The sequence below is a fragment of the Stegodyphus dumicola genome, chromosome X1 (assembly GCF_044657685.1).
Source record: "Stegodyphus dumicola isolate Sdum_Otavi_A_Nest chromosome X1, ASM4465768v1".
NCBI lineage: Eukaryota > Metazoa > Arthropoda > Arachnida > Araneae > Eresidae > Stegodyphus > Stegodyphus dumicola.
Window position 1 is genome coordinate 75674688 of NC_140780.1, and position 26524 is coordinate 75701211.

Here is a 26524-nt window from a genome sequence, read left to right on the forward strand (position 1 = left end):
ACCATAAACGGTTTCGATTGGAAGCCTGACTGGTCTGCCGTTTAACTGTCATAAATATAGACTATTAAAAATGCCCTATTTCCTTGTGCTTAACATCAGACACCTTCCTATAAATTAGTATAAATGCCCACTTATTTTTTCAAACAGCTATAAAAATTCTAGATCATAAATGTTTATAAAAATTTCCTCTAATAGATCCAACTGACCACTAAGATGTTCTCCAGCAAGTTACGGTATAATATTAAGTATTAAAGACTGGTAATTTACGTCTTTCTTCATGGAGACATGCGTAATTATCAGCTAAAGGTGCTTCCATGGTGCTGAGTATTCTCATAAATATTCTCATTTCTTAAGTACCTACTGTAATCTAATTATAAATAACGTGTCGTTAATAAAAGGGTTCATTAAATGTTTAATGGCTCTGTAGGAATAAATATTTTGTAGTTGATTCTTATTAGAGTCATAAAAGTAATCATTAATACTGAATTGACGCACACAAAATTAATACTGTTGCCCCCACTTGTTTCTGGTTGGTTCTAAACAAATCACTTCGAGAGGGGAGAAATGCAGATCATTATTTACAGCATATTTTTCTTACTATAAAAGTAATCGACTAATTTAATATACTCTAACGTATAGTATTTTTATGTAGCATTGTGTTGTTAAAGATTTAATAGCTGTATTTATTGTTTTCCGTTTCCCTTTTCATGTACTGAAACTCTCTAACTGAATTTTACAATATATTTCATCAGTATGTTGTTATCTTAAGAGCTGAAAACTAAAAACGGTGCCCAATTAAAGTATTTGTAGTCTTCTAAAATATTAAAATTTTATTTCGTTGCTTAATTCAGTATTCTTACTTCATTCGGTGTCAGTATTTCCGCAGAAAAGTTAATTCTAACAGCATAAAATTTCAGTTTTGTATCGTTTTCCATCTGCGCAGGTTACATTATTCTTCAGTCTAAAATATTAATTATTATTAGCAATTTTCTGCTTGATGATTAGATAAAACAGTTTTAGTAGCAATAACTAATCTGTTAATTAACTCATTACTGTAAAGTAAGCATACACTATTAGCATGAACATAAATGAGCCCAATAAATTCAAAACCACCATGAAATTTAAAACTGTTTAAAGTACCTGAAGTAATACCTTTTCATTTTTTGAACAGTAGTTCATATGTTTTTAAAAACAACAGAATCAAATTATAAGAATTTTAGCTAAAGCACTTAACATTAATATTTAAAGTGCAGATAAAGAGATATATCCAAACCCAGAATGTAGCGATTGTGTCCCTCTTTAAAAAAAAAAAGTCGCTCTTTAAAAAGGGGAGTAATATAAGGTATTTCTCCCGCTTTCCTAATGTGCCTTTGTGGTGTAGTGGTTCTGCACTCTGGGCCGGTATTCCAGAGGTCCGTGGTTCGATTCCTGGCGAAGGCAGTGGCTAATTTTTCATCTTTCCTGCTTCCAAAAAAATACCTAATGTCTCTACAGCCTAATTAAAAAAAATTCGTTTCCGTACTTAAAAAAAAAATTCCAATTTTGCCTGTATTTATAGTAGGGTTTGCAATCTGTAAGTAATTTATACATTTTTTATAAAAAAATATATGTTATTTGGAATTTAGCAAATATTCTACAAAATGCTAATCCATTGAAAAAAATCTTTTCATGACTAAATAATTTTTAAAAACGTCAGAAAAATAGCAATTAAAATTAATAACAAAATAACAAGAATAAATTATCAATCATATCAATATTTTTAGTGTACAGCATTTAGAAAAAACTTAGTAAAATACATAAAAAATTAAATAATGTGCAAGTTTCAGATGTGCAATGTCAAAAAACTAAAACAGGTAAATTTGAGAACAAATATCCTCAGAATGTTTGACAACCGAAGTCCTCTGGACAATGCAGTATGAATGTCCTCAGGATGTGAAATTGATGAAGTCCTCAGGACATCTGAGAATCAACATCCTCATGACATCCTCTCATATCCCGGGACATAGTGACTTAAATAAGACATCCTCAGGATGTTAAATTACGATGTCCTCGGGACATCCTAAGTATGTCCCGGGATATTGCGACTTAAATAGGACATCCTGAGGATGTTTTGTGCTATGGGGGTATATCAATTTAATTGCACTGAAGAGAAATGTAATTTAATTGACCTGAAGATAAAGGTCATTTTGAGTTTTGCTTTATGACGAGCATGCTACGTAATAATTCGCGGGATGGAAAGCGGTAGCAATAGATGTAAGCGCTAAGATAATTGAAGATGCTATCACTGATACGTTCAGTTTAAAGCACATCTTAGATTATAAATGTTCTGATTGTCAGCATTCTAGTTCTTAAAAATTCAGTGATTAGAACGATTTACCCCCTCCCCATCATACATCATTTCTTGATATTTCCGCTATGTTGAAACAGATTACTCAATCAAGAAGCATGTATTTAGTAATCCGATTCCTTACCAAAAATTTGCGTTATAGTTGGTACAGGCATAAAGCTTGTTCAAATATTGCCATTATATAAATACATACGTCATGAGAAATTATATTAGGATTACATCATAGGCCTTAATTTTGAAATTATGTAGTTCATGGAGATTTATCATAAGCATGAAAATTTTATATGATAGAAACGGGAAAAAAAACAAATTAAAAAGGAGATTTAAAAGAGGGCTATTACAAATTAACAAATTGAAATCATAGTACAGGGTTAGCATAAATGATTCATTCATTTCGGAAAGGCTAAATTTTCAAAAGTATTACGGGTGAAAAGTAAGTAATACTTTTGAAAAGAACCACAAACTCACCATGTGTTATTCACTATTTCACCAAGTTTCCCGGATAAGTGGAGCGTTGCTTCATTGCCTGAATATCATTTTGGTGGCGAAATCTTCGTCTTCTAATTGTCTGGTCGCAAAAATCTAGTCGACGGGCGTAATCCTCTGTCTTTAATTGTTGCAGGATCACACATGGAACGGTTTGAAATGCAAACCGTTGACGCAAAACCTTCCACACAGTTTTTTTTTTTTTTTTTTTTTTTTTTTTTTGTGGTATTCCAAACATCTGGACAGCAATGCTACAAAATGTATGGAATGAGCTCGATTATCATCTAGACGTGTGTTGTGTCACCAAAAGGGCACATACTGAATATTTTACAGGGTGTATAAACTTGATGAGTTTGTCGTTCTTTTCATATATCTCTCATGTGTGTACATGAAATACTTTTGAAAATATAGCCTTTTCAAAACGAATGAAAACGTTTATGCTAACCCTCTATTTCATCATCAATTATATACCCCCTCCTTTCATTTTATGCTATCGTTTATCGAAAAGGCAAGTCTTTCATTTTCAGTGACCCGGTTTCTTGAAAACAGGCTAAATTAACGGGGAAAGGTTTGATTAGCGAGTAACATTTTTTCAAATTATTCTAGTTGAGAATTTGAATATTCATTGAATGAAATTAGAACTTTTTAGCTAATCATTTAAATTAATTCTGATAAGACTTCGTATAACTTCATACTGTAAATTATACGTTATTATTGGTTGGATAGGCTATTTTTTTCTTTCTTGTTTGGGAAAGAACGCAGCTCATTTTCACTCTATTTATAAAATCTAGTTAGATCTGAAGCACTGAAATTTCAAGCTATGGTGTTTTACCCCTTATTAATATAATATCTGTGAAGAAATAATAGTAATTAATTCCGCAGTCTGTCAGGTGTATTTCAGTTTAGTTGATCATTCAGAATAGTTTCATTCGCTTGCAAATACAGCTTTTGATTAAAGAAGGCGATGAAAACCAACAGTTATCCGAGAATGTAGACAAATGCTCGCGTATAATTTTCCGGTTGATTTTTAAAATATTCAGAACTTGTATTCGCAAAGTGGAAATTTTTCTCAGGCATTTCGTGCTGTGATCGATGATTCAAAATAGTTCCAATCCGTTATTAAATGAGAGGTTGTTGGTTAAAGAGCGTTAATGAAAATTATGAAGTGTTTGTTTATGAAGAAGGGGGGGGGAAACTTCCGCGTATAATTTTCCAGTTCATTTTAAAAGCATTCAGAACTTTTATACTACAAACAAGCTTTACGAAAACAACTGCTTCACTTTTTTGTTCAACTGCAGATCTGTAGGTTCTAATTTAAAAGTAAATTTAACAAAATGGGATCGTATCTTATTTGTGGGATCACTGAATTTCCTGAGGCGTGATGGCTAACGAGGCAGTACTTGGTGGCATCGTTTTAACCCATGCAGGTAGGTCTTAGATGAGGAGTTCTCTTTATTTCTTGCGGCTAATTTGGCTTGTCGTTCCGTCGTGTTGATAACCAAAAGTGGCAGTACCTGCACAGAGCATCTCAAGGGTAGTGCCCCTCCCATCCCTTAGTCCTGTGATCGCCACCGTGTAGCCGCCTCGAGATAAAGAATACAGCAATACCCACAACATAATTACAGTGATAGCAATGCCAGCGTAAGACTACGGCAGTTAAAAGGCGAAATTTGAATTCTTGCTTGGGTTGAGGTCATTGCAGGTCGATTCATGACCCTGAACTGCCACTCCCATACATACGTGGAGCATTCGCAATGAGCGACAACCACAGCCCCAGGGAAAGGCTTTCACGTCAGGTACATCTAATTAAGTTCAAAAGAAGCAAGGCTAGTGATTAGACATTTTTCTTCAATTAAGATCTCTTAAGAAGCAGATCGCTTTGAAACAAGTTTTGAAAAACTTTTATGCGAGAATTTTCTAAAGCCGGTTTAAGATGGGCTTTGGTGCGCACTGAATTCTAACCATAAATGATCTCATTATTTTAAGATAGTTTCAAACCATTTTGATTTTATTTTTATGTCCCTTTTATGCGTCAACGACTCCTTTTTTCTTTGGTCCTTAATCTCGAGTATATCGATGCATCAGAGATTTTATGTTTTACTTCTCTGGCTTTAAGTCCTCCTCGCTTTCTTTAGATGCCAAAACGTTATAGCTTTGGATTACATGAACAATAGGAAAAGGGAAAGTACTTAGCCGAAAATAAATGAACAAACAAATCGTTTACTTACCCCCTCCCCCAATGTGAAATAGTTGTGAGGATTTTCTTTTCCATGTTAGAGCAAAGGTCATCAAATTATTCCGATGATTGCTTGGACAAAGCTGCCATTTTATTCACGAGTTTTTGAGCTCTTAAATAAAACCTGCTTATATAAAATATTATATTTCCTTCAAGCAAATTATACTGTATATTTAAGAAATTGGGTGTTTGTGAGTTCATTTGTAAAGCTTTTTAATTTGCGTTTTGAAAACAGTAAGTGTGTAAAAGCCCCTTAGCTTTTAAAGCAAAAAAATAAAATGCTGCATGATTTCTCTCATATTCATTCATGACAAAAGGAAAATCAGTTTCAAGCAGCCATTCTGAGAGCTTTTGAATGATGTTAAAAATTGCTCAGTAAGTACTACTGCGTTAAGTAAAGACTAAAATAATAATAATATTTTACGTTCAAAAATCTAACATTTCGGAATTTTTAAATTAATCTAAAGACTAATCCAGATTTTTATATTTAAATGAAAGGAATATTAATTATGATATTTTATTTATATCTCTTGAATAAGACACTTATAATATTTGTTTATCATGAAGTTTTTTTATATATGTATATATCTATAGTTAATAGGTTTCTTAATGGACTTTCTTTTCCCTGCAGTTTTCCCATGTCTCAAAGCAATGGACTTGTACGTGGGTTCGACTCAACATTTTCCTATAAAGGCAGTGGGTCTCCATTCCTTGTGCGAAATATGGACATTGAAGGCAATGGAGGAAGTTGTTTAAGTGGCGGTTTGAGCAGAAAATTAGACAATCAAAATTCCTTAACGCCTCTTGAATCAAGAAATAGTAGCAATAATACCAATCATTCGGTACTTAGTGCCAATGCCGCAACTTGCGGCTTATCAGATTTTTCCTCATCTCAGACTTTATTAAATCTAGTTCGGACTGCTAGTGCTCAAAGTGCCTCGCAACTCGAGAATTACTTAAAAGGCGCTGTTAAAAGAAGTGCCGACGGTGAGAGCCGTCTTGACCCCCTTGATCTCACGGTCGCCAATGTCAAGAGACCAAAACTTGAAGTTGGTAGAGAATTAAAGGACTGTCGTGATCTTCTTCAGTCAGATATAGATACGTCTTTAACTACAAGTGGAGACTGCTCAGGAAGTTTGAGGACTTCGTCATCTTTGGGATGTGTGAAGCCATCATGGATGACGTTATTGGACAAAAGAATGCGTTCTTCACCCACACCTTCTTCAAGGACTTCTCCAAAAATTCAAAATACTGAACGATCGCGCTGTGCATCTCTTTGCGTTGAAAAATCATGCACTTCACAGTCAGAAGCTAATGATCTAGCTCGTTGGACAGTCGATGATGTAGTGCAGTTTGTGTCTTCTGTTGAAACTTGCAGCGAGTATGCTGAGGTAAGTGATTTAATATGTTAATAAATTAAAATCACATTTTGCTTACGTTTTAAAACTCTAAATGGCTCTGAGAAGGTCATCTCCAAATTTAATACTGTGTAATGCATTCACTTGAAAATCTCGCACAATATCAGAGAGACTTCATCAACGGGTAAGATTAAAACTTGAATTCCACAAATATAAGCAACTTTTTCATTAATTAAACGGAGCGTTTCTTTATCTTATTCTTATGTCCTCTTCTCGTTAATTTCAAGCACGTAATAATATATTATCTTCACACACAGGTAGAAGGGTTATCATTCCTTTTTTCCATTCTGTTCTGTCATCTTAAAAGCACAATCTCTTTGAATAAATCTTACGACTTTTTTTAACTTCATTAGCAGCACACGCCTTACCACGGATAAAAAAAATTATCGCCTAAACTATAGCTGTTTTATTTATGCTGAGCGACATGTAATCAGTATCATTTCTCTCTCTGTCATCTGAGGTTCGATCGACCCAAAAAGCTAAAACCTGGACGCCCGATACAATTGAGCCACACTAATCATCGAACAGTGAGCCTCAGGGCAACAGCCTTTCTATTATCTCGTTTGACCGTTTTACCCTTCTGATATTTATTAAATATCCTCGCGGTAGTTGGAACATGATACATATCAATGTGGCATTTTCTTTCACGCCTCGCACTTCTTTGGCCTCCAGCTTTCCTGAAACGTCAATGGATGTTCTAGGTCAACTCTATCCACCCTACATTTTAAAAGTTCGTATTAATTTCAGGGAGTGGCAGCTGGGTCCGGTTGTATTGACCTTGAATGCCAATATATAGGGCGCGTATGTTATCAAATTGGGTCAATATCAAAAGCGATTATAATTAATACTCGAATGTTGATATTAGTAGACTAGAACTTCTCATTTCAATTTGTATATGTCGCTAAATAAATATATGCTTGTGAAGAAATGCTATTATTACATTTGCATTTAGTTTCAGCCACAGTGTGTATTGTTAAGAATAAAAACACTTTTGCTTACATAAATAAAAATACTTTTAAATATTTGTCTTTACCCGTAGAAAAACCTCCGTGAAGAATGCATCTTTAAATAGATAGTTCTTGAGGTTTTTGCCCTCATCAAATATTGCTAAATCAAATAAGGGTGTGAATACAAATCGTTAATAAATATTATAAGCTATTTCGCATTGAAAATTACCAATCACCATGAAATTATAAATATTTTTATATATTTGGAGATCGTGATTTGATAAATAATGGAGTTCTAAAGTTTTAAAATTTTTTATATCTTAAAATACAATAAACATTTTTTACCCAAAGTAACGTTTGAGAAATATTTTTAACTGATATAATCAATATATTCCTCTCTAATTTAAGTTTATATTGAGAATACTTTGTAGAGACATTAGGATTTTTTTTTTTTTTCGAGGCCGAAGAGATGAAAAATTAGCAACGTCTTCGCCGGGAGTCGAACCGCGGACCTCTCAATTACGCACTGAGCGTCCAGCCCCCCTCACCACGAAGGCAAGCCAAGAAGGCGGGAGAAATACCTTATAACTGCACAGCTTTCTATGTTTTGTGAAAACTTCATACTTTCAGCTGTTCTATTATTGACATGGATGTCCACATAAGTGATATGATTTCTTACTTAAAGCATGGCCATAATAATAATATATGGATACTGCTGTATTTGCTCAATTTTGGAGATTTTACACTTCCTAATCTATAAAAATATGCGGGTTGTTGTTCATAAGAATCGTAATGAATTGATCCGCATTGCGTTTAAAATATAGCCCATGTTATTGTTTAAATATTACTTGAGTTTCGATAGGAAGGTTTTGAATTAATTTCATTCTTAAATAATCATAAACACGGCAGTTTTCTGTCTATAATCTGCGATAGTTGGACCCATTAATTCTTTTTCATCTCTATTTCTGTAGATGTGTTTCATTCTTCCCTTTGTGAAGGCTGAAAAATCTACCAACAACTTCTCTTCTTTCCACAAAATAAGTTAAATCACATTTAAGTCTGTTCGATGTAGTAAATTTTAAATTCCGCTTACAGCTTGACATCTCTCTCTCTCTCTCTCTCTCTCTCTTTTTTTTTTTTTTTTTTTTTTTTTTTTTTTTTTTTAACATTGCAGGTAATACCTTGGTTAAGCTCTGTGCATTTGAGGATAATGGTATCAATTAAAGAACGAACACTTAGTTTTTTTTTCTCTTAAACGCAAAGCTTCTTACTCATTGTTTTTATTTTATATTGCAAAGACTTGTCTTGTTTACGTGAATTTTCAGGATTTCTCAAAATGAATTTTCGACTTGGTTAGATTTTTTAAAAATGTGTTGATTTAAGTGAATATGGCAAAGCACGAGGAATAAGTGCCTAAGTGAAGCACTTTGTGAAGAACTTCATAAGTAAAGATGGCTCAGTTTTTACGTTATACATGGGAAAGTCCACGAATGCATCTATGTAGGTCACCACGTCAAGCCAAAGTATCAGTGTTTAGCAGTTTTATCCGCTCAACCACTGGTGGAAGCCACTGCCGAGAAATACAACTGTCAGTCGCTGTTTTTCCCGTTGTATCAAAGACTTCATTTTATTTTCCTTTTCCTGTCGCCCAGACGGTAGGAGAGCCTGATTGCGATAACAAAGGGCCCGGGTTCGAATCCCGGAGAAGACATGGATGTGAAATTGTCTGTCCCGTCATAGGATGGTAGCGGTGGCTGCCTATTAGGTGCCATGCCGTTATAGGCAAGTGCTAGCTATTGGGGGGGGGATGTCCTTTGTTGCTTTGATCTGATTTGCAGACCAAATGAAATCATTTTTCTTGACTTAAAATTAAATACAGAAAAGAGGCTGTAATATAACATACTGTCACGAAAATCAGTACTGCGAAGCTGAAACCTTTATTTCTAGACTGAAACGGAAAACTATTTGCGTTCAAAATCATGAAAGAAACAGCTTTAACACACTGTCCTTTCATGCACTTTGTCAGGAACTCGTGTCCGTGAGACGAATAGTTAGTTACCTCCAGAAATTAAAAATCTCCGTTTTCCGGTGTGCTCACTCCTTTTATACTGATCTTGTGACATTAAGGCTGAACCATAAGAAATACTCTTGAACTTTCAGCCGCGTGGAAAGTCTAAGTAACTGCCCACATGCATATAGAGCGGATTAAAATTCGCGTTCTTTACAAGGCAAACTTGTAGAGACATTAGGACTTTTTTATGCTGAAGCGTGAAAAATATGCCCTCGCCGAGACTTGAACCATGAACCTCTCGAATATGCGCCGAGTGTGCTGACCACTACACCACGAAGGCAGATTGAGAAGGCAAGAGAAATACTTTATAACCTAATCTATTATTTCGTGATATTCGTTGTCTAAATTTCTGAAGCATGTCATTTTCTTCAGGCAGTGTTGTCATCTCCAAGTATTCGAGTCTCCAGTTCGTCAGTCTAGATTTTATCTTTGATTTTCTCAATTACATGCATTGTAAAAATTTGCCGCAATCAAAAATCGATCTTAAATTTTTCATGTTACAGTTTCATGAACCAGTATTATAACGAAGCTGTTAATTATCTTTACCTAGTTTTGTATTTACACTTTATGGGCGACTGGGCTTTTCATGATTTTACCTATGTCTAAAATGAATACGAGGTAGTTTCCCTTAAAAATTTCTTTGCTGATAAACTAACTTAGTGGACAGGGTGTCTTTAGAATACTAATAGCGCACTATTATATACTAAGTATTGTTTTAAATTTTTGTTAACTCGTGGTGAGAAAGATGAACCAAATGTTTCTGCTTTAATCTTAGAATATCGCCTAAGGACAAGTTATCTTCATGTTTTGCCTATTTCTTAGCTCACTAGGGGGAACAAATTTTTAGAATATATCTAAACATACATGGTTTTCAGTAGAATTTAATTGTAGCTCGTACGCTCACATTTTCCTTTTTATGTCGTTTCGAGCAAGTCCAACACTAACCAAGGGGATTTTTTTAAATGGTTAAATAGCGGTAGTTCCCTGTCATGATTTTCCTTAAATACAAATAATTTGAGAGTCCACTTCTATTAGAATGTCCTCCAGAAAAGTTACTTTTCTTTGGTAGATAGTCCTTGCATGCTTTGTCGTAATGAATTAATACAGTATGATTAATCGTTTTAAGACCTTTTTGTTAATAGTTATCTCTGATAATATGAGTTTATCTTCCGAGTTCTACTCGTATTGCACAATCGGTTATATAGTATTAGTGGCTGCTTATAATAAAGTATATGCTGAACTCAACCAATATAAGAGATACGTTTCTTTTAAGAGTTTTGCCTTAACTAGTTACAGATGAAATATCGTCGCAGAAATTTATTAATTTCAAGACTACTGTAGTTCTAGGTGTTATATGCACTTATCATCTTAAGTGTCCAGAATGTTATTTTACAGTATTAAGGAATAAAAACGTTCCTCCCATGTGTCCTTTGGTGCAGTAGTTATCACATCTAACTAGTAAATGGAAGATCACCGATTCGATTACCAGTCAGGACCTGATTAATTTTTCATATCTCCCACCCTGATAAAAATTTAATCTCTGAAATCATTCGCGAACTAAAATATGGTGTATGAAAATTCATCATCACCTGGATATGGCCGACTAGGTCTCGGGTCTTTTTCCCCATTCGCATTTTAGTTGGGGGGTGATGTAAGAAATTAAAGCCATATCCCATGTGTCCTTGTGGTATAATGTTTACCGCATTTAGCTAGCAACTATAAGATCTGTAGTTTTGTTCCCAGCATAGTTGGCTTTTCACGCTTTTTGCTGTAAAATGTGCCTAACAGTTTTTACAAGAGCACTTATGCGTACCAGTGAAGTGATGAAATGTGTTTGTTGTTCCATATAAAAATGTGCATTATATATGCAAATCAGATCAACTTCATCTGGAAATTTCATTATTCATTAAAAGGAATGGCGAAAGCAAGTTCATTAATGTCAAATTGAATTTATATGAAAATTGCTTGAAGAAATTTAATCAAGAATTACATGATTTAAATTTTCAAAATATTGAACTAAATTTTAGAATATTTCATTTTTATTGTAAATATTAGTGAATTGCCAAAACGAAATATAGTAAAAGATTTTAGTGCGATGATATTCTGATTACCCAATTTTCTGGTGACATCTGGAGCTTACATAAACATGTAGCTTTGTTTATCTTCTGATATGATTGAAATTCCTAATAACGTTGTTGTTCTGAATGGTCATTTATTTATATGTTTAATAGTAGTGATGATTAACGTATTGATATTTTTATCTTAGTTTAATAATTTAAGTTAAGAATTTTTAACTGAAGAAATTTTTAATTTAGAAACATAAATTAACAATCAATACAGTTTAATTATGAATATATACACCTATGGCATCCGAATATTCGAATAAACTGATCTACATATTCAAAAAAAAAAAGCGACTGGTTTACGTGCCGTTAATAAATGAAAACATGATTAGATTTATTATACTACGTGTCTTAGTCTTACTATAAAAGAATAAGTATTTATATGCTGGTATTTTCTAAGATATCTGTAACGACTAAAATGGTAGGTACTTGAGTAGAAATTATAACTGCACATGTAACATTTATAAATATCCGTTCTTTATTTCTTCTTTCTCCATTCCAAAAATATCTGAAATTTCAAATATTTTACATTTATAACGTCTTAGGTCCTTGACATGTAAATAATTTTATCCAGCGTGTCACTGATTATTGCCAAAATTTCGGTTTCGTTAGTGCAGATAAACGTACCTTTGTAATTTAAGAAGTGTTTTGTTTTACCATTCATTACAGTCGAAACCACCAGAGTATGCGGAAGCAAAATGTTTTGCAGGATGAGTTGTGATTAGTATTCCTCGGGAATCTTTTCTTGTGACGACTGTTCACATTGTCCTTCGAATCTGATACACCATGGATGCACAGAATGTGCATAATGAACAGATGTTATGACCAAGTTCATAGCAATTGTTTTGTTTTGTGATCCCACATTTTATACTGCAATATAGTAGTTTCTATTTGAATAAATATTTGAAAAGCACCATTCGGTATAAAAAAATGTAACTATTTTTAGTTCTTCATATATCTCTTCCTTGTGATCTGAACCAGTGGTCTCAAACTGGCTTCCCACCGGCGCCTTCGAAGCAGTTGTACAAGACCCTCCAATACATTTTCCATTGATTAATTAACATTATTATAACATTAAATATTGTGAGAAGAATTTGAAAAAACGTTTATTGGAGTACAGTGTTGCATTATTTTCATCATTTTCAAAAATTAACACGAGCAACGTCCCAAAAAAGCTACTAATGGAGGTAATTAATTTACACTGAGATATAAATCTTATTCAAAGATTTGATGATGCAGATTTGATTTATTATTATTCGTCGATGTCAAAAGAGAAATACCATCAGTTAAGAATTTTTGCAATAAGAAAAATCGCTTTGTTTGGGAATATAACAATGTTTTTTCTCCGTAGTTGAGAATTAATAAATCTAAGCAAAGAACCAGATTGACCAATGATCATCTACAGTTCGCGATTAAGTTTCTAATAATTTTTCTCCAAGGTAAAAGCTTTCCCAAAATCGAAACGCCATCAGATGTAGATGAAAGCTGTAGTATGAAATAAAGTTTATAATTATTTACATACAAGTATGTGTATTTTTCTGCATGTGTTGAAGAAAAATTTAATAAAGAAAAGAATAAGAATAGGCTGCCAATTATTTATATCCAAGTTTTGTCCAACTTGGAACGTTTCCTAAATTGCTTGGTTTTAGTTTAAGTTAAAAACAAGTTATTTATTGGTTAATGCAACATATTGGAATTATTTTAAGTAAATATCAGCCTGAAAACTTAATATTTAGCTACTAACACATTTGAATTACGAATTGTAACCAACAGAACTTTCTTGCAGATACTGATCTTTGATTTCAGACAGAGAACGAGTATAAATTTAATTTTTTTGCGTCATTATTATTACTGTTTACGTATGTTTTGATAAAAACTTGGTAAATAAACTTTAAAATTTAATTAAAAAAATTTTATTTTGTTTAAAAAAAGATTTTCATTTTGTAAGCTGCTTTGAGATTTTGCATTTGGTTTCTTTGCTTTGAGAAAGTACATGCGATTGGAATTTGAGACCACTGGTCGAAATAATCTGTATATCTAATTTCCTTAATATATGTTCATTAGAACGAACCGCAAAGAACTCTTAATGGATAAATTTTAATTATAACTATCTTGTACTTATTTCGCGTTAATTAAATTAGAGTAGTAGATTTTTAAGAAATTATAATTTTATGAATAAACCATTATTTCAGTGTAATGTTAAAAAACATTCATTTCATAAATAAAAATTAAAATTTTCACCTTCTCGTAAAGCTTCTATGACATTTTTCAAAGACGTACATTTTTTAAAGCAACAGTTTATAACATTAGTTCCTCTTTTTACATGGTGCTAAAATAATGTTTTAAGAAATTATTAAGTTGTTATTTGAGAAATAAAACACATTGCTATCAATACGCAAAATTTATAATTAATTATGTTTTTAGACTTTACAAAATGCTCCTTATCTCAGGACATGTGTACATTAAATTAAATTGCTATCAAGTTATCAATAAAGTTTTGAATGAATCTACATTTAAATAATAAATGAAACAGACAGTTCTTTTTTAGTTACACTCTGTGAATACAAAAAATAACTAAAACGGTAAATTATCAAAATTTTCTACCGTTAACTTTAGCCTCCGCACTCATTTTCGCGCTGTTTTCTGTAATCATTTGTGTACCAATTTTAAAACTATAATCCCTTTTATGTCTAGTATTTTGTTTCTGCTTTCGTTTTGTCTTTGCAGCAAAATGTTATTTTTTGCTCATTAGTTTCACAGTTTTGATTGCAAAATTGTAGTTATAATATCCGCTAAATAAATGGTAAAATATAATCCTAAATTTCCTTTTCATTGAAGCAAGATATTGGTAAATTACCTATTCGATAACCCCTTTCAAAAAGAAGCGAAAGAAGCGATAGTCAAATACTGAATAAGAATTTTCGCTTCAAATAGCCTTCGTTAAAATTCCCAGCTTTTCTAATTTATCCCATGAAAATATCTTCTTATTGAAAGTATCCTTTTATTACCCTGCGCAGTTTAACCATATATTTTAAAGTATCATTAGCTTTTAAACTTCTTGCAGTTGAAATTTAATTGTGAAAATATGTTCAGTACAATTCAAATTATCTTTTTGGCGATTATATTAAGATTCTTTTACATGAATCACATTTTTACTTTTTGTATATAATTGCTTTCTATTAAGTGACGGTTAATGTAACTCCTTTCCCATTATACATGAATAATTTTTTTTTTAAATGAGGATTAGAATTTGTCTGTTATTTGTATTAAGTAACAAGAGTACTTGTATTAAGTAACAAGACTGTGAGTCAGACATTTATAGGAGTTTTAGATTTATTGCCATTAATGCAAGATACATACCTACTACGTGATTGCGTAAGAGAACTCTTCTTTTACCGATAACATACGACATTTAATGTTTCATTAATGAATTTAGAGTCTTTCTTGGTGCTTCAGTTGCCTCGGAATCATTTTTATGCACTTCATTCTTTAATTTGTTGTCCTTAAAATGTAGTGAATTAAGACTAAAATATCTATTTAAAATTGCATCATTATAAAGATAATTAATAAATTAATTAAGATTATTTTAAACCTGGTGTATTAAAGCATACGAACTGCCATGCACCTGATTTCGTAATAATAAACTATCGTCCTTGATCTGAGTTTTTACAAACACACACACAGATAAAAAAGTGCTGTAATATAGTGGTTGCTTCAGATCTTAAATCACGCACATTCTTCACGAAATGTAAGAGAATAGGTTCAAATAAAATGAAAAAATTCTGTTTTAGTGTCTTCCGAGTCTTACCATTATTTTTTGGAAGATCTGCTTAATAACTTAAGTTAAATTGAAGAATTTGTTAATAAACTCAATCCAATTAAAAAAACTCTAGCTAAAAGTTATTAAAAATAAGTTTAAAGTATTAGTAGTTAAACGTTATCTAAAAAGGTCCGATGTTTATTGCTTTTGAGCTCCTCTTAATTTTCAGCTCAAATTGAAATTCATCAAAATTTTCAATGGTATTAATAAATTAGCTAAAAATAGCGGCTCGTGACATGCAAAATCAATAAAAATCGGGGATGGGAGGGAACTATGCAATCTAACAAATCCTACATTTATTTTTTACGCTGCTTGTAGAAATGCAATGAAAGGTTCTAACACATTGGTAAACTTATAAAATCGGCCTTTTGGCTTTACTTTAGGAAAAATATGAAATTTTCGAAGTTTTTAATTATTTTGTATCATGAATTGGTCCAAAATAATATTTTCATAATCCTGTTTAAAAATTTCCGCTTTACTTTGATTTTCTATTCGAGTTGAATGAGGTAAGTGGCACTTAATATTTTATTGCATATCTAAAGTAAGTCTGCGGCCTATCTCGACAATAATAGCAGGTAAGACAAATATGTTCTTTAAAATTATCTGTATTAAAATGTAAATCCGTTCATCCATTTTATTTTTCATCTAGTAGAACAAACAGTTCAAGATATTTGATTCGGCTAAATGTTCCGTAAGGCCATGAAATTGTACTTTTGTATTGTTCATAATAGGAATTATTAAATTCAAATTTTTCAATCAATAACGCAGTTTTGTTTTCTTATACCAAATCCACAACACTATGAGACTGGTTCCCATTTTGCAGCCAAAGGGCTTTCTGTGGAACAAACTTCAAACTATATTTGAAATATTACAATCAGCAGGAAATCACAAACGTCCGAGTTTATGGGAATCCATTAAAATATCCACAGACTGAACCGCTTAGTTCTTTATAAATGTTAATAATCTTCATATTTTTCTAACAATGAATTAAATATATTTACCCTGCACTACTTACAGGATGAATCTTTAAATATTAAGGTGATGTATACGTTTATAATTTTGAATTTATTCTAAACATCGGCAAAAATTTCCCTGATTCAGCCCCGAGATATGAAAGGTTAGTGGTCTTTTTAGTAACTTTTGCTTTATAAAAACACACACAGATATAAATTATAATAAAAATTACTGTTCATAAAGTACAATCTTATCTCACGCAAATCTCAAAAGAAAGACTGATCATTTAATGCTTCTGAAACGTCATGGATAAATTAGGGGCTGAGGAAATATTTGACGCAATTGAAATGTTAATACGTTACATTCTTTAATCATTTATTTTCCTGTCGTACATCGATCATTTACTTCAAAAAATAATGTCGAAATTTATTATGTTAAATTATTAGTGAAAATAAATTCTCTTTAGGAATACTTGCATTTTCTTTCAAAAGCAGAATCTGGGCATTACAGCTCGATTGATGTTTTTAAGATGTGGATCAACAAATATTTAAGACAGGAATTAGTATATGTGAATTTCGCTTTAATTACATATTGGTACATATGTAATTAAAGTACTTTAATTACATATTGTTAAAAGAGAAGCCGAAGGACATATTAGATTCGTTCTAATGTTAAAAATATACTCCTTTGAAAATTAATGTATAAGAGAACATAATGCAAATGATAAGAAACGCATGCGTATTGTTTAAAACTAGGAAAAAACTGTGAAAGGAAAATCTGTTTAATGTTTTGAATTCTAATGCAATTATTCAGTCATAAAATCAATGATAAATCTCATCATTAGGTCGCTGATCACTACTGGTAGTTCGGTTCTGGGTTCGAATCCCGGCGAACGGGCTGACTGCACGGGCGGTTTTCTCCATGAGTAACGTGTATGCGATCTACTTTCCCTTGGAAAGCCCTCCATGAAAGAAAAGTCCTTAGAAAGTCCTCTTGCAATTTAGTTGTTATAAAACAAGTTTATAAAATATTAAGAAGTATGCACATTGCTTTTAAATGGTTTGGTTTGTTAAGCAATATATAATTTTGATTTACTTCAGAAGACCTTCATTTTGCCATCTAGCGTAGATGATAAAATAAAGATCTTATGAATTGTAGAATGGCTGCATATGCCAGACTACAGGGAAAGTAAATGCCCAGATAACGTAACGTAATGACTGAAAAAGTAGAAATAATAAGCTGCAGACATTTCTAACGTCAAAATATCAGTTTGTAGTTGACGGCTGTAACGTATGCCTTTTCTTAGTCTAGATTTCATTTTTCATCGAAAATTAAAGATAAAAAGCCAGTATAAAAAATTTGCAGATAAATACAGATTGGATTTCATGCTTCCATTCAGATATTTTTGTTTTCTCTTTTCTGTAATCCTGTCTGATCTCTTCTTTTGCTGCTTACTTTGATATAATTACTTCGGAAACCCGCAGCCGATTTAATCAGATGATAAGAACTCTTCTGGTTGCCGAAGAGAGTCTGATTACCGAAAAGCAAGTCTGCAGTCTGGAATGCTTAACAAATTAGAGCAGTGTAAATACAGTGAGTGCACGGTAGCTGACGTAGTTCGTGTGATAATAGAAGGCTAGTTGAAGTTTCGCGTGGGTCGGGGGTGCCAACCGCTGGGGAGTTCCTTCTCTCCTTTTGGGAAACATTCAAAGGCCTTGTGATTTATCACGTCCCTGGCCCTATCCCACGCTGGTTCATCTACTGTAATAAGTAGCTGTGGCTAAAACGTGTAGTAGACGGGATGAAACTGCGTGCCTCGACCAACCTCTTGCTAACTGAAACAGCCACTGCTGATTGCCTACCTGATAAAAGCAAGTGGCAAGTCGTGTCAGTAGATCTTCGCTGATTCGATGGCTCGTGACGTACTTAACCACTACTTCTTCCAGATATCTCCCTCATTCCTGGCCCTTTTGTCCATCTCGATCTTTGCCTTTTGTGATGCTGACATTTGCTTGTTTCTGATCTGTTTAGTTCTAGATAGATGTCTCGTGCTTTCACGCTTTTAAACTTGGATTTTCCACTCTAATGCTTTTTTCTTTATCTGCTTTCCTCATTTTCAGTATTTGTAAAGGAGAGAGATCCTTTGATTACGTCTTGGCATGAAGAGTTAACTCTTTCGTTCTCGGCTGTTTCCAATCTAAATATTTTGTTACTCTGAACTTTATAAAAAACTTGCATGAAAAGCATAATGTGGGTAATTCAGTGTCTTTCAAGTTCAAATGTTGCTCCGAAGAGACTGTCACTGAAAACTAGTGTGTAACATGCAAATTATTTACAGCTGCTTGGATTAATATCTCAGGACTCAGGCTTGTTTTCCCCCTGTTTTGTGTTATAAATGAACTGATCTTGCGGTAGTGTTTATCTTTCATTTCAAAAGCCTCACAAATTCAAAGTCTTTGCATTCTTATGGACGAAAAATGAGTGTTTCAATTAAATTAATACAAATTCTGGGAGTTAAAAATGTAACGTCAGTATCAAATTTTTTTAATGAAATGCAACGTACGCAAAGAGGAAAGCATTCCAGTATTTGGGCCTAAAAAACTTCTTTTTAATGTAAATGCTGAAAATTTTTGGTACTTATATATATATATATATATATATATATATATATATATAAAGCAGCAACAAATGACGGTAATAATGCAAAATAAATTTGAAAATAGTACGTTTAAAATTCATCCCATATTGAATTCGAAATAAGCATATGCAAAAACCAAATACCAGAAGAACTATGGCAAACTTCAAGAAAAAACGAGCAAAAATACCAAATCCGAAAATGAAATAAAAAATTTACATCTTACCCTGCATCGTCATCAGAAGGGGTTGGCGCAACGAAACAAGTAAATAAACCAGCCTGTTGAAATTGAAAATTATTTTTATTGTTAGATTTTTAAGCTTTTTTCCTTGTTTATGATTTTGATGTAATTATTCTAAAAAAAAATTAACTCAGCCTGTGGGATTTCAAAATTTGCGTATGTTTTTGTTTTTACATGTGTTGGATTGCTTTTGTTTACAGGTTTTGTTTTTGAACTCGGTCTGCTCAAAATAATAATTTTAAGCTTTATCAAAATTTATTTATGCTTCTGATGCTGTAATTTTGCATTTGTTTTACATTGCTTACATCGGTCTGTAGGAAGGGGGGAGTGATAAAGGCACAGATTACTTTGATTTTTTAAAATTATTTTCAGTGTTAAACTTTAATTAGCAGCTTTATTGGTTCAGACGCAGGCTGATTTATTTACTTCTTTTGTTCCACCAACCCACTGACGACGCTGCAAAGATGTCAATTTCTTATTTCGCACCTTCCCCCTCTTTTTTTGGGGGGGGGGCACTGTGGCTAACTGCAAACTGCAAATAACTGCACAGTATTCTGTGGCTTCTAGTATTTGGTTTTTGCATGTGTTCATTCCGAATTGAATAAGGGATGAATTTTAAAAGTATTATTTTTTTTCATTTACTTTGCATTATATATATGCGTATTTGTGTTTGTGAGTGAGTGTATATGTGTTATGCACAAGGTAATTAATGCTTTATTGCACATAGTATTCAGGGTCTTACCATGTATAACCCTCCTCCAGTGCCTCTGTTTGTTATGCGTTGGTCTCGGGCATTATTATGATTCATAACGTTGTCCATATCATGTATTTTAGTTTAAAAAAAGGTATACAAAATTAAGTACCCATAGTCACAGGAAAAAATAATATTTAATCAGAATTTTTATGAATTCTTTGCTAGAGATTTTACTCTTTCCTTTCCAAGTAAAGCTTCAGCTTAGTTCATTTTTTAAATTTCTCTTGCTTCTGATTTCATAATCAATATTGTAAATAATTTATATCATATATCTTATTTTCTACGGTTATTTAATTGCATATGTTATCCTTTTGAGAAGAACATCCGCCATTTTTTAAATGTCATAAAAAGTTATACCATGCTTGTTTACTTTATTTGAAGGTAAAAGACTATCACCGTATACAATAGAGTATTGTTTACTTCAAAGTTTAAATATTTACCATGCAAAATGAGCACAAAATACAAGTGAATGAAGTCGCAACTGTTCTTCTCATTTCAATTAAAATGATTTCATAAAAATATCGACAAATCTCTTTTTCTCGAGGCTGAGACTGAGCTAGTCATTCATGTTCATTAGCTAAGATTATATAAGTTAGCTGCTTAAAGATTTTCATGCATTTTCTTAAGATAATTAAACTCTTTTAACAGTTTCCTTTAAGGATTATTTCATAACATAACAGAATATTTATTTTAAGTATTCATTAGCTATTCCTTTAACGGGGAAATTTCTGCTTCTTTAGATGACAGATCCAGTTAACAATGAACAATCAGGGCACGTCCTTGACACAATTCGTTGGCCTGAAATTTTGCATCCCAGCTTTGGTACTATTGATAGCTAGTTTAACTCTCTCTTGTGTTGTGGCAATAGTCTTAAATGACATCTAACTTCAAGTCTCCGAAAACAAACTCGGTATTTTAAAACAAAGGAAAGTTTTTGAGTATAACAGAGCAAAATATTCAAGATTATCGAAAACGGTGCTCTTCTTATGGCTTTTCTTCACAAGCCAAAGATATAGGAATCACATTACCCTTAAAACGGTAGCAACTTTTTATTTACACATTGCTACTTTTTATATACAAAATGCAGCATGATAGGCATTGAATTTTTTAAAATCTTTATACACGTCATTTTTGTGACATGCGAGTCGCATACCTTGTTCGTTTTGAAAAGCAGTATTATTTATTGAGTATTAAACAACGCGTTTGAAGAATTCATTACCGTATGAACACTTAAAAAGGAAAAGTAATGTTTCTTGAATAAAACTTTGCTTAATGAGTGATGGGATATTTCGTGTTTTTCCCCATGTGTAAAGTGGATACGAATCAGTTTTCTTCAAAACATCCTCTACGAAAGTATCCTTCCCCATAAGGAGCTATCCTTCGATTTACTAAATTAATTTACGTAACATAACCTAATTTTGTTTAATGAGGGAAATTTTTAATGTTGTCTTATATGATTCACCATGCATTGAAAGCAAAGTAAATAGGGAAATTTTATCTTTCAGTGTCTATTAATATTTAATCATTGTAATATTTGAATATTCATACGCATTGTTCATGTTTTAATTTAGAAATAAATTAGGATATTTTTTCCTTCTTGTACAGTGCCAGAAGAAAGAGCTAATTGATATGGGTGATCTTCGTAACCGAGCGAGATTTACTCATAGACAATTAGACATTTCGGACCAAGAAACATGAAAAACCAACAGTGCTGTCGCTGATTTAGCAGTTGAATCTTTCATTGTTAGCTGGATTTAAGACCACGAGAATATGCACAGGAAAATGTGATAATTCCTTATGTCCTGTTTTTAGGATAAATTCTTAATCTGATTTTCATTAAACGCGAGACGGGTATTTCAAAAATAGCATTTTTCGCTGCGCTTGTGCCTTTCCAGTTGAGTTAAATCTTAAAGCCTTCACCACACTTTCATTATTCCATTATGATAACTGTGGACTTTGAGTCTTTTATTATGCTGTACGTATTCATTTACTTAATGCCCCATTTATATTTTTGTGTGCTTGAATTACGTCTCATTTGTCATTTTATATGTCTTCACGTGAAATATGAGATCCATTCTTTGTGTTGGAGAAATGACACATAAATACATATATTGTCTAATTCCTGAATACCTTTGTGATTTTTTTCAACTGAATTTTGCGTGAATATGCGCGCACCGGCTCATTTGGGAAAGTGCGGGGGGAGACACTGCAGATGATTTATCACCTTTCTGTTGCCAATCTTTACTTCAAAGACTACACAATCGATGCATCTTCTGTGGGAAACTCGTTCATTAGAAATCAGATGTCCTTTTTCTGCCCAAATTCAATCGGTCTGTTGCTCATGTCTTCAAAGTTACGCTTCAAAAGTTTTCTCCCACTTCTGACAAATGCGCTGGGATACTTCCCATATGTCTCCCATATGTCACGATTTCTTTTTCCTCTACTTTTCAAGCTAAAAGGATATGGGAACGATTGTATACAGCATCTCCATAGCTACATTTGAGGGTTACCAATGACGGTTTGAAATAACAGTCTGACAGAATGATAGATTCCTTGAAAAAAGCAGTGTGTGAAGATTCCATGCTTACTGTATTTTTCAGTGCAGCATAAAAAATATAATAAAATAATAAAAATAAATCTGCGTAAGAATTTATGAGCGCTAAAATGTTATTTTATTCGAAAATAGGACTATATGTTGTCGATTTGCATCGTATTATTGTGTGCAATAAAGATGTATCAAAAGTGTTTTAATGCAGCAGCTAATAAGTTTGTAATTTAAGTACCGAGTGCATGTTTACGAATTATTAAATGCAATATAATTTAATTTGGCAGGAGTTTTGATGCTTCTGATATTGCTGAATACTTTGATTATAACACCATTGGGTTGTGTTATGTGTAATTTATTTACCTTATTGATTAAATAAATCAGATTACTTAGATTACATTATTCAGCGGTTCTATTTACGACATATATTATTTACGTCATGATTACATTTTTAACGTGCTGTCCCAAATATCATTCTTTAACTCATCTTCTTTCATAAAATTTCAACATACAACATTAACTATTATTTCCTATAAAACGTATCAATCAACTATAAACTGTGATTATTAATGCAGTAACTATAAAAACCCGAGTAATTGAAACTTCTATTTCATTCATTATAATTTCTTTTAAGAAAATTTATTTTGGATGAATTTTTTCCCTTTTGTTCGCTGGAATATAGCTATTTATAATTGGACTATCATTACTTCCGTACAATAATGAAGCTAATGGTTTTTATTACTTATTTCCAAAGCAGTTGTAGGCCAAAGTTGTTTCTTTTTTAATTGGGAATAGTTAGTTGTCGTCAATAATATACTTTAATATATATCCATTTATATCACATTTATTTGTCCTAAGACATACTGACTCTAAAATTAATAAAGCTTCTTTAAGGTTTGAAAAAAATTTCGAAAGCTGTCGTCGACCAATTTCTCCCCTCCGCGCCTTTTTAAGTTACTCAGTTGTCATTTAATAACACGCTTTAATATACATTCATTTATATCATACTCACTTGTTCTAAGCTATACTATTCTAGGCTATAAATAAAATTTAATTTACTGCGGTTATTCATTCTTGAAAAATATACGTATAATGATGTCTAACTATAATCTACACCCAATTGTTTCAGTAAGCAACTTGTATATTTATAATTCGATCTTTCTGAAGTAGTGAACAGAACAGCATTTAGTATGTGTGTCCGTATGGTTATTTTATTACAAAAATGAAGTTTTATATCTAACCTAATTATTGAAGCCCTGTTGTTTTATCTTAATTAACTCTTTTTTAAGTTTCGACTACAGATTTTTCTCATTTTACTCACATATCGCTCTTAAAATTTATGATCTAAAAGAATTTTTTTAAACTCGTGGTACTTCTTGTATTTCTTTGAAACAAATAATTAAGATAATTTTTATCTAATTAAAAAAATTTGCAATACTGGAATAAGTTCGGTATTAAATTTTAAAGCACTTTTTTATTCTTTCTCTTAATTTTACCACGTTTTCCTTTGCATTAAGATTTTTGATATCGTTTTATATGTTATGGTCATACATTAAAGCTCCTTGTTGCACTGTGCAAATGTCTTTCTAAATACACCGCTTAACTTCATTAATCTGAATGAACTTGTGGTTCTTGCAGACAGGTTTTTTCCCCCAACTGTTATATCATATCGTGTTTAATTACAGTATGTATTAAAGATTTCTTTTCTTTTCCATGTTAATATGATGAGATGTTGCTGTCTTCGTTGTCTTTATATGTAAATACGATAGTTTTCGGAAATATTTTCCACCAAGATTTCGTAATTGGATGACTGTTGCCGTAATGAAGTTCATATTTTTATATTTAGAATTACAGTGAGAAGGGAATAACAAATGAGAGAAAGCAGGTACCCAATAATGCAACAAATCAAATGTAATGTTAAAATAATAAGATAGTCCATACATGAAAGGAAAGAGAATTAAAAAAAACTTTAATAAATTATAAAGAAGAATAACAGTAGTTATTTAAACTTATTTAGCATATTTCAAAAGAAGTAAATAGAAATGGTAGTAAACCAAATAAACATGAGGTAATGAATAAATATTTCGTGCGTATACGATGTCACGAAACGTGTAAGAAAATTGTTCTTAAATCAACAGACTATTAAATAAAGAATAAAAATTTAATAATAGATTAATGTGAAAATTCATTCGTGCTAAAAAAATAAGCAATAAATGCTAAAATAAAAGGCACGGTTGTAAAAAGGTGAATTGAAACATGCAGTTTACTCTTGACGTAGAGATAGCATCGCCAAATGCAAACAGGCAACCAAAATTAGATTAAAAGGCAATCCCACAGTCACACCACAAAGCCTTGAAAAGGGGTATGCGGCCTTAGGCGTCAGTTTGCGGGCAGTCATAGTTCCGCGTAATCCAAGATAGCCAAAGCGCAAAGCATGAGCCGAAGACAGTATTTGCATTATGAAATGCGTGGAGTGTTGTCAAGATGTTGCAAAACAATCCGCTGCTGCAAGAGAGCTGAATGTGCGACGTAGTAGTATCAGTAGGCTGTTGAATCATTAACAAAGGAATCCAAACCCCTGTATAAGAAGTATGTCTGGACGCCGGAGGATTAACACAACGGCAGACGATCGATTCATGTTGCTATGTGCAAGGCTCTAATGTGCTAGATCACTAACAGCACGACGGCTGACGTCGCATCTCTCTGCTACCACATGACGGCCCATATCTCGCCAAACTGTGTCTCGTCAACTGCATGAAAGTAGACTGTACGCCCGATGACTTGTGGTTTTTGTTCCCTTCTCCCCATCGCATGTCAGAGCGCTTTTGAATTGGGCCCGTGAACATAGCAGTTGGACACAGGAACAGTAGGGACGCGTACTCTTTACGCATGCGTCTTGATTTCATATCCAGAACGATTCAGGATGGGCAATGATATGGCGAGACACAGGGACATGCTATCGGGCACAAAACTTCGAAAGTGACCATTACAGAGGAGGGGGGGATATTTGTATATGGGCTTGGATAACAACGAACGGCCGCACCGACCTCTACGTGATGCCTGATGGTACCGTCCTAGTCGTCCGATATCGCGATGAAATTCTACACTCTCCTGTGCGCCCTATTATCGCTGCAGTTGTTACCAAGGCGATATTTATGGACGATAATACATAGATCGTGAGTGATACGCGGTTATCTAGAAAGTGAAACCATTCAACATCTGCCAGGGTCTGCTAGATGACAGGACCTGAATCTCATAGAACATGTGTGGGACATGTTGGGACGACGGATAGCAGGTCGCAGCGGGCCGCCAGACATCCTCCACCAACGCTGACAGGCATTACTACCGGAATTGGTGCTACTGCCACAACAAATGATAAACGACACTATTGCCAGCTTGCCTCGCCGCTGTCAAGCATGTATTTCAGCTATGGGATATCATACCCGTCATCAGCATGATGTTTCCATCGCACATTCTTCTGATCCAGTTGGTCTTTCGCGAGGTGATAGTCGTAAATACATGTGTTTTGTATGTCTTTGCTTTTACTGTGCGGTCTAGTAATGCTACAACAAGCTCTTGGATCAATTTCAAGCATATCTATTAAATAGTTATTGTTTTATTCTATGTTCTACCTTATTGTTTTAACGGAAGTGTAAATTTTAAAAGAAGCTGATTATAATGAAATTGAAAGACTTTTTTACAGTTAAAAGTAATGCAGATTCATGCAATATAACACTATCCTTACACAAGCATTTTTCATCAGCAATATAGTCCTTTAGCACAAGCTTCATTTTTCTTCCCAGTAACAACACTAAATTAGGAGAAAGTGAAAAGTAAAAATTTAGTGTTTGAAAAAGATACTATAAATGAAAACATTACTTAACCTGATTTTCACAGAATACAGGAAATTAAAACTGAAAGTTATATTTAAAAAAAAGAAAAAAAAA

At 32.9% G+C, this 26524-nt stretch overlaps 1 protein-coding gene across 1 annotated transcript in view; it reads left to right on the plus strand.

Annotated features, from left to right (window-relative positions):
* LOC118191288 (uncharacterized) overlaps positions 1-26524 on the plus strand; it is a 385781-nt gene that overhangs the window by 308470 nt on the left and 50787 nt on the right. Inside the window, exon 5 of the mRNA XM_085807627.1 lies at positions 5701-6460. Coding sequence (XP_085663753.1) covers positions 5701-6460 — 760 coding nt within the window. The remainder of the gene's footprint in view (positions 1-5700; positions 6461-26524) is intronic.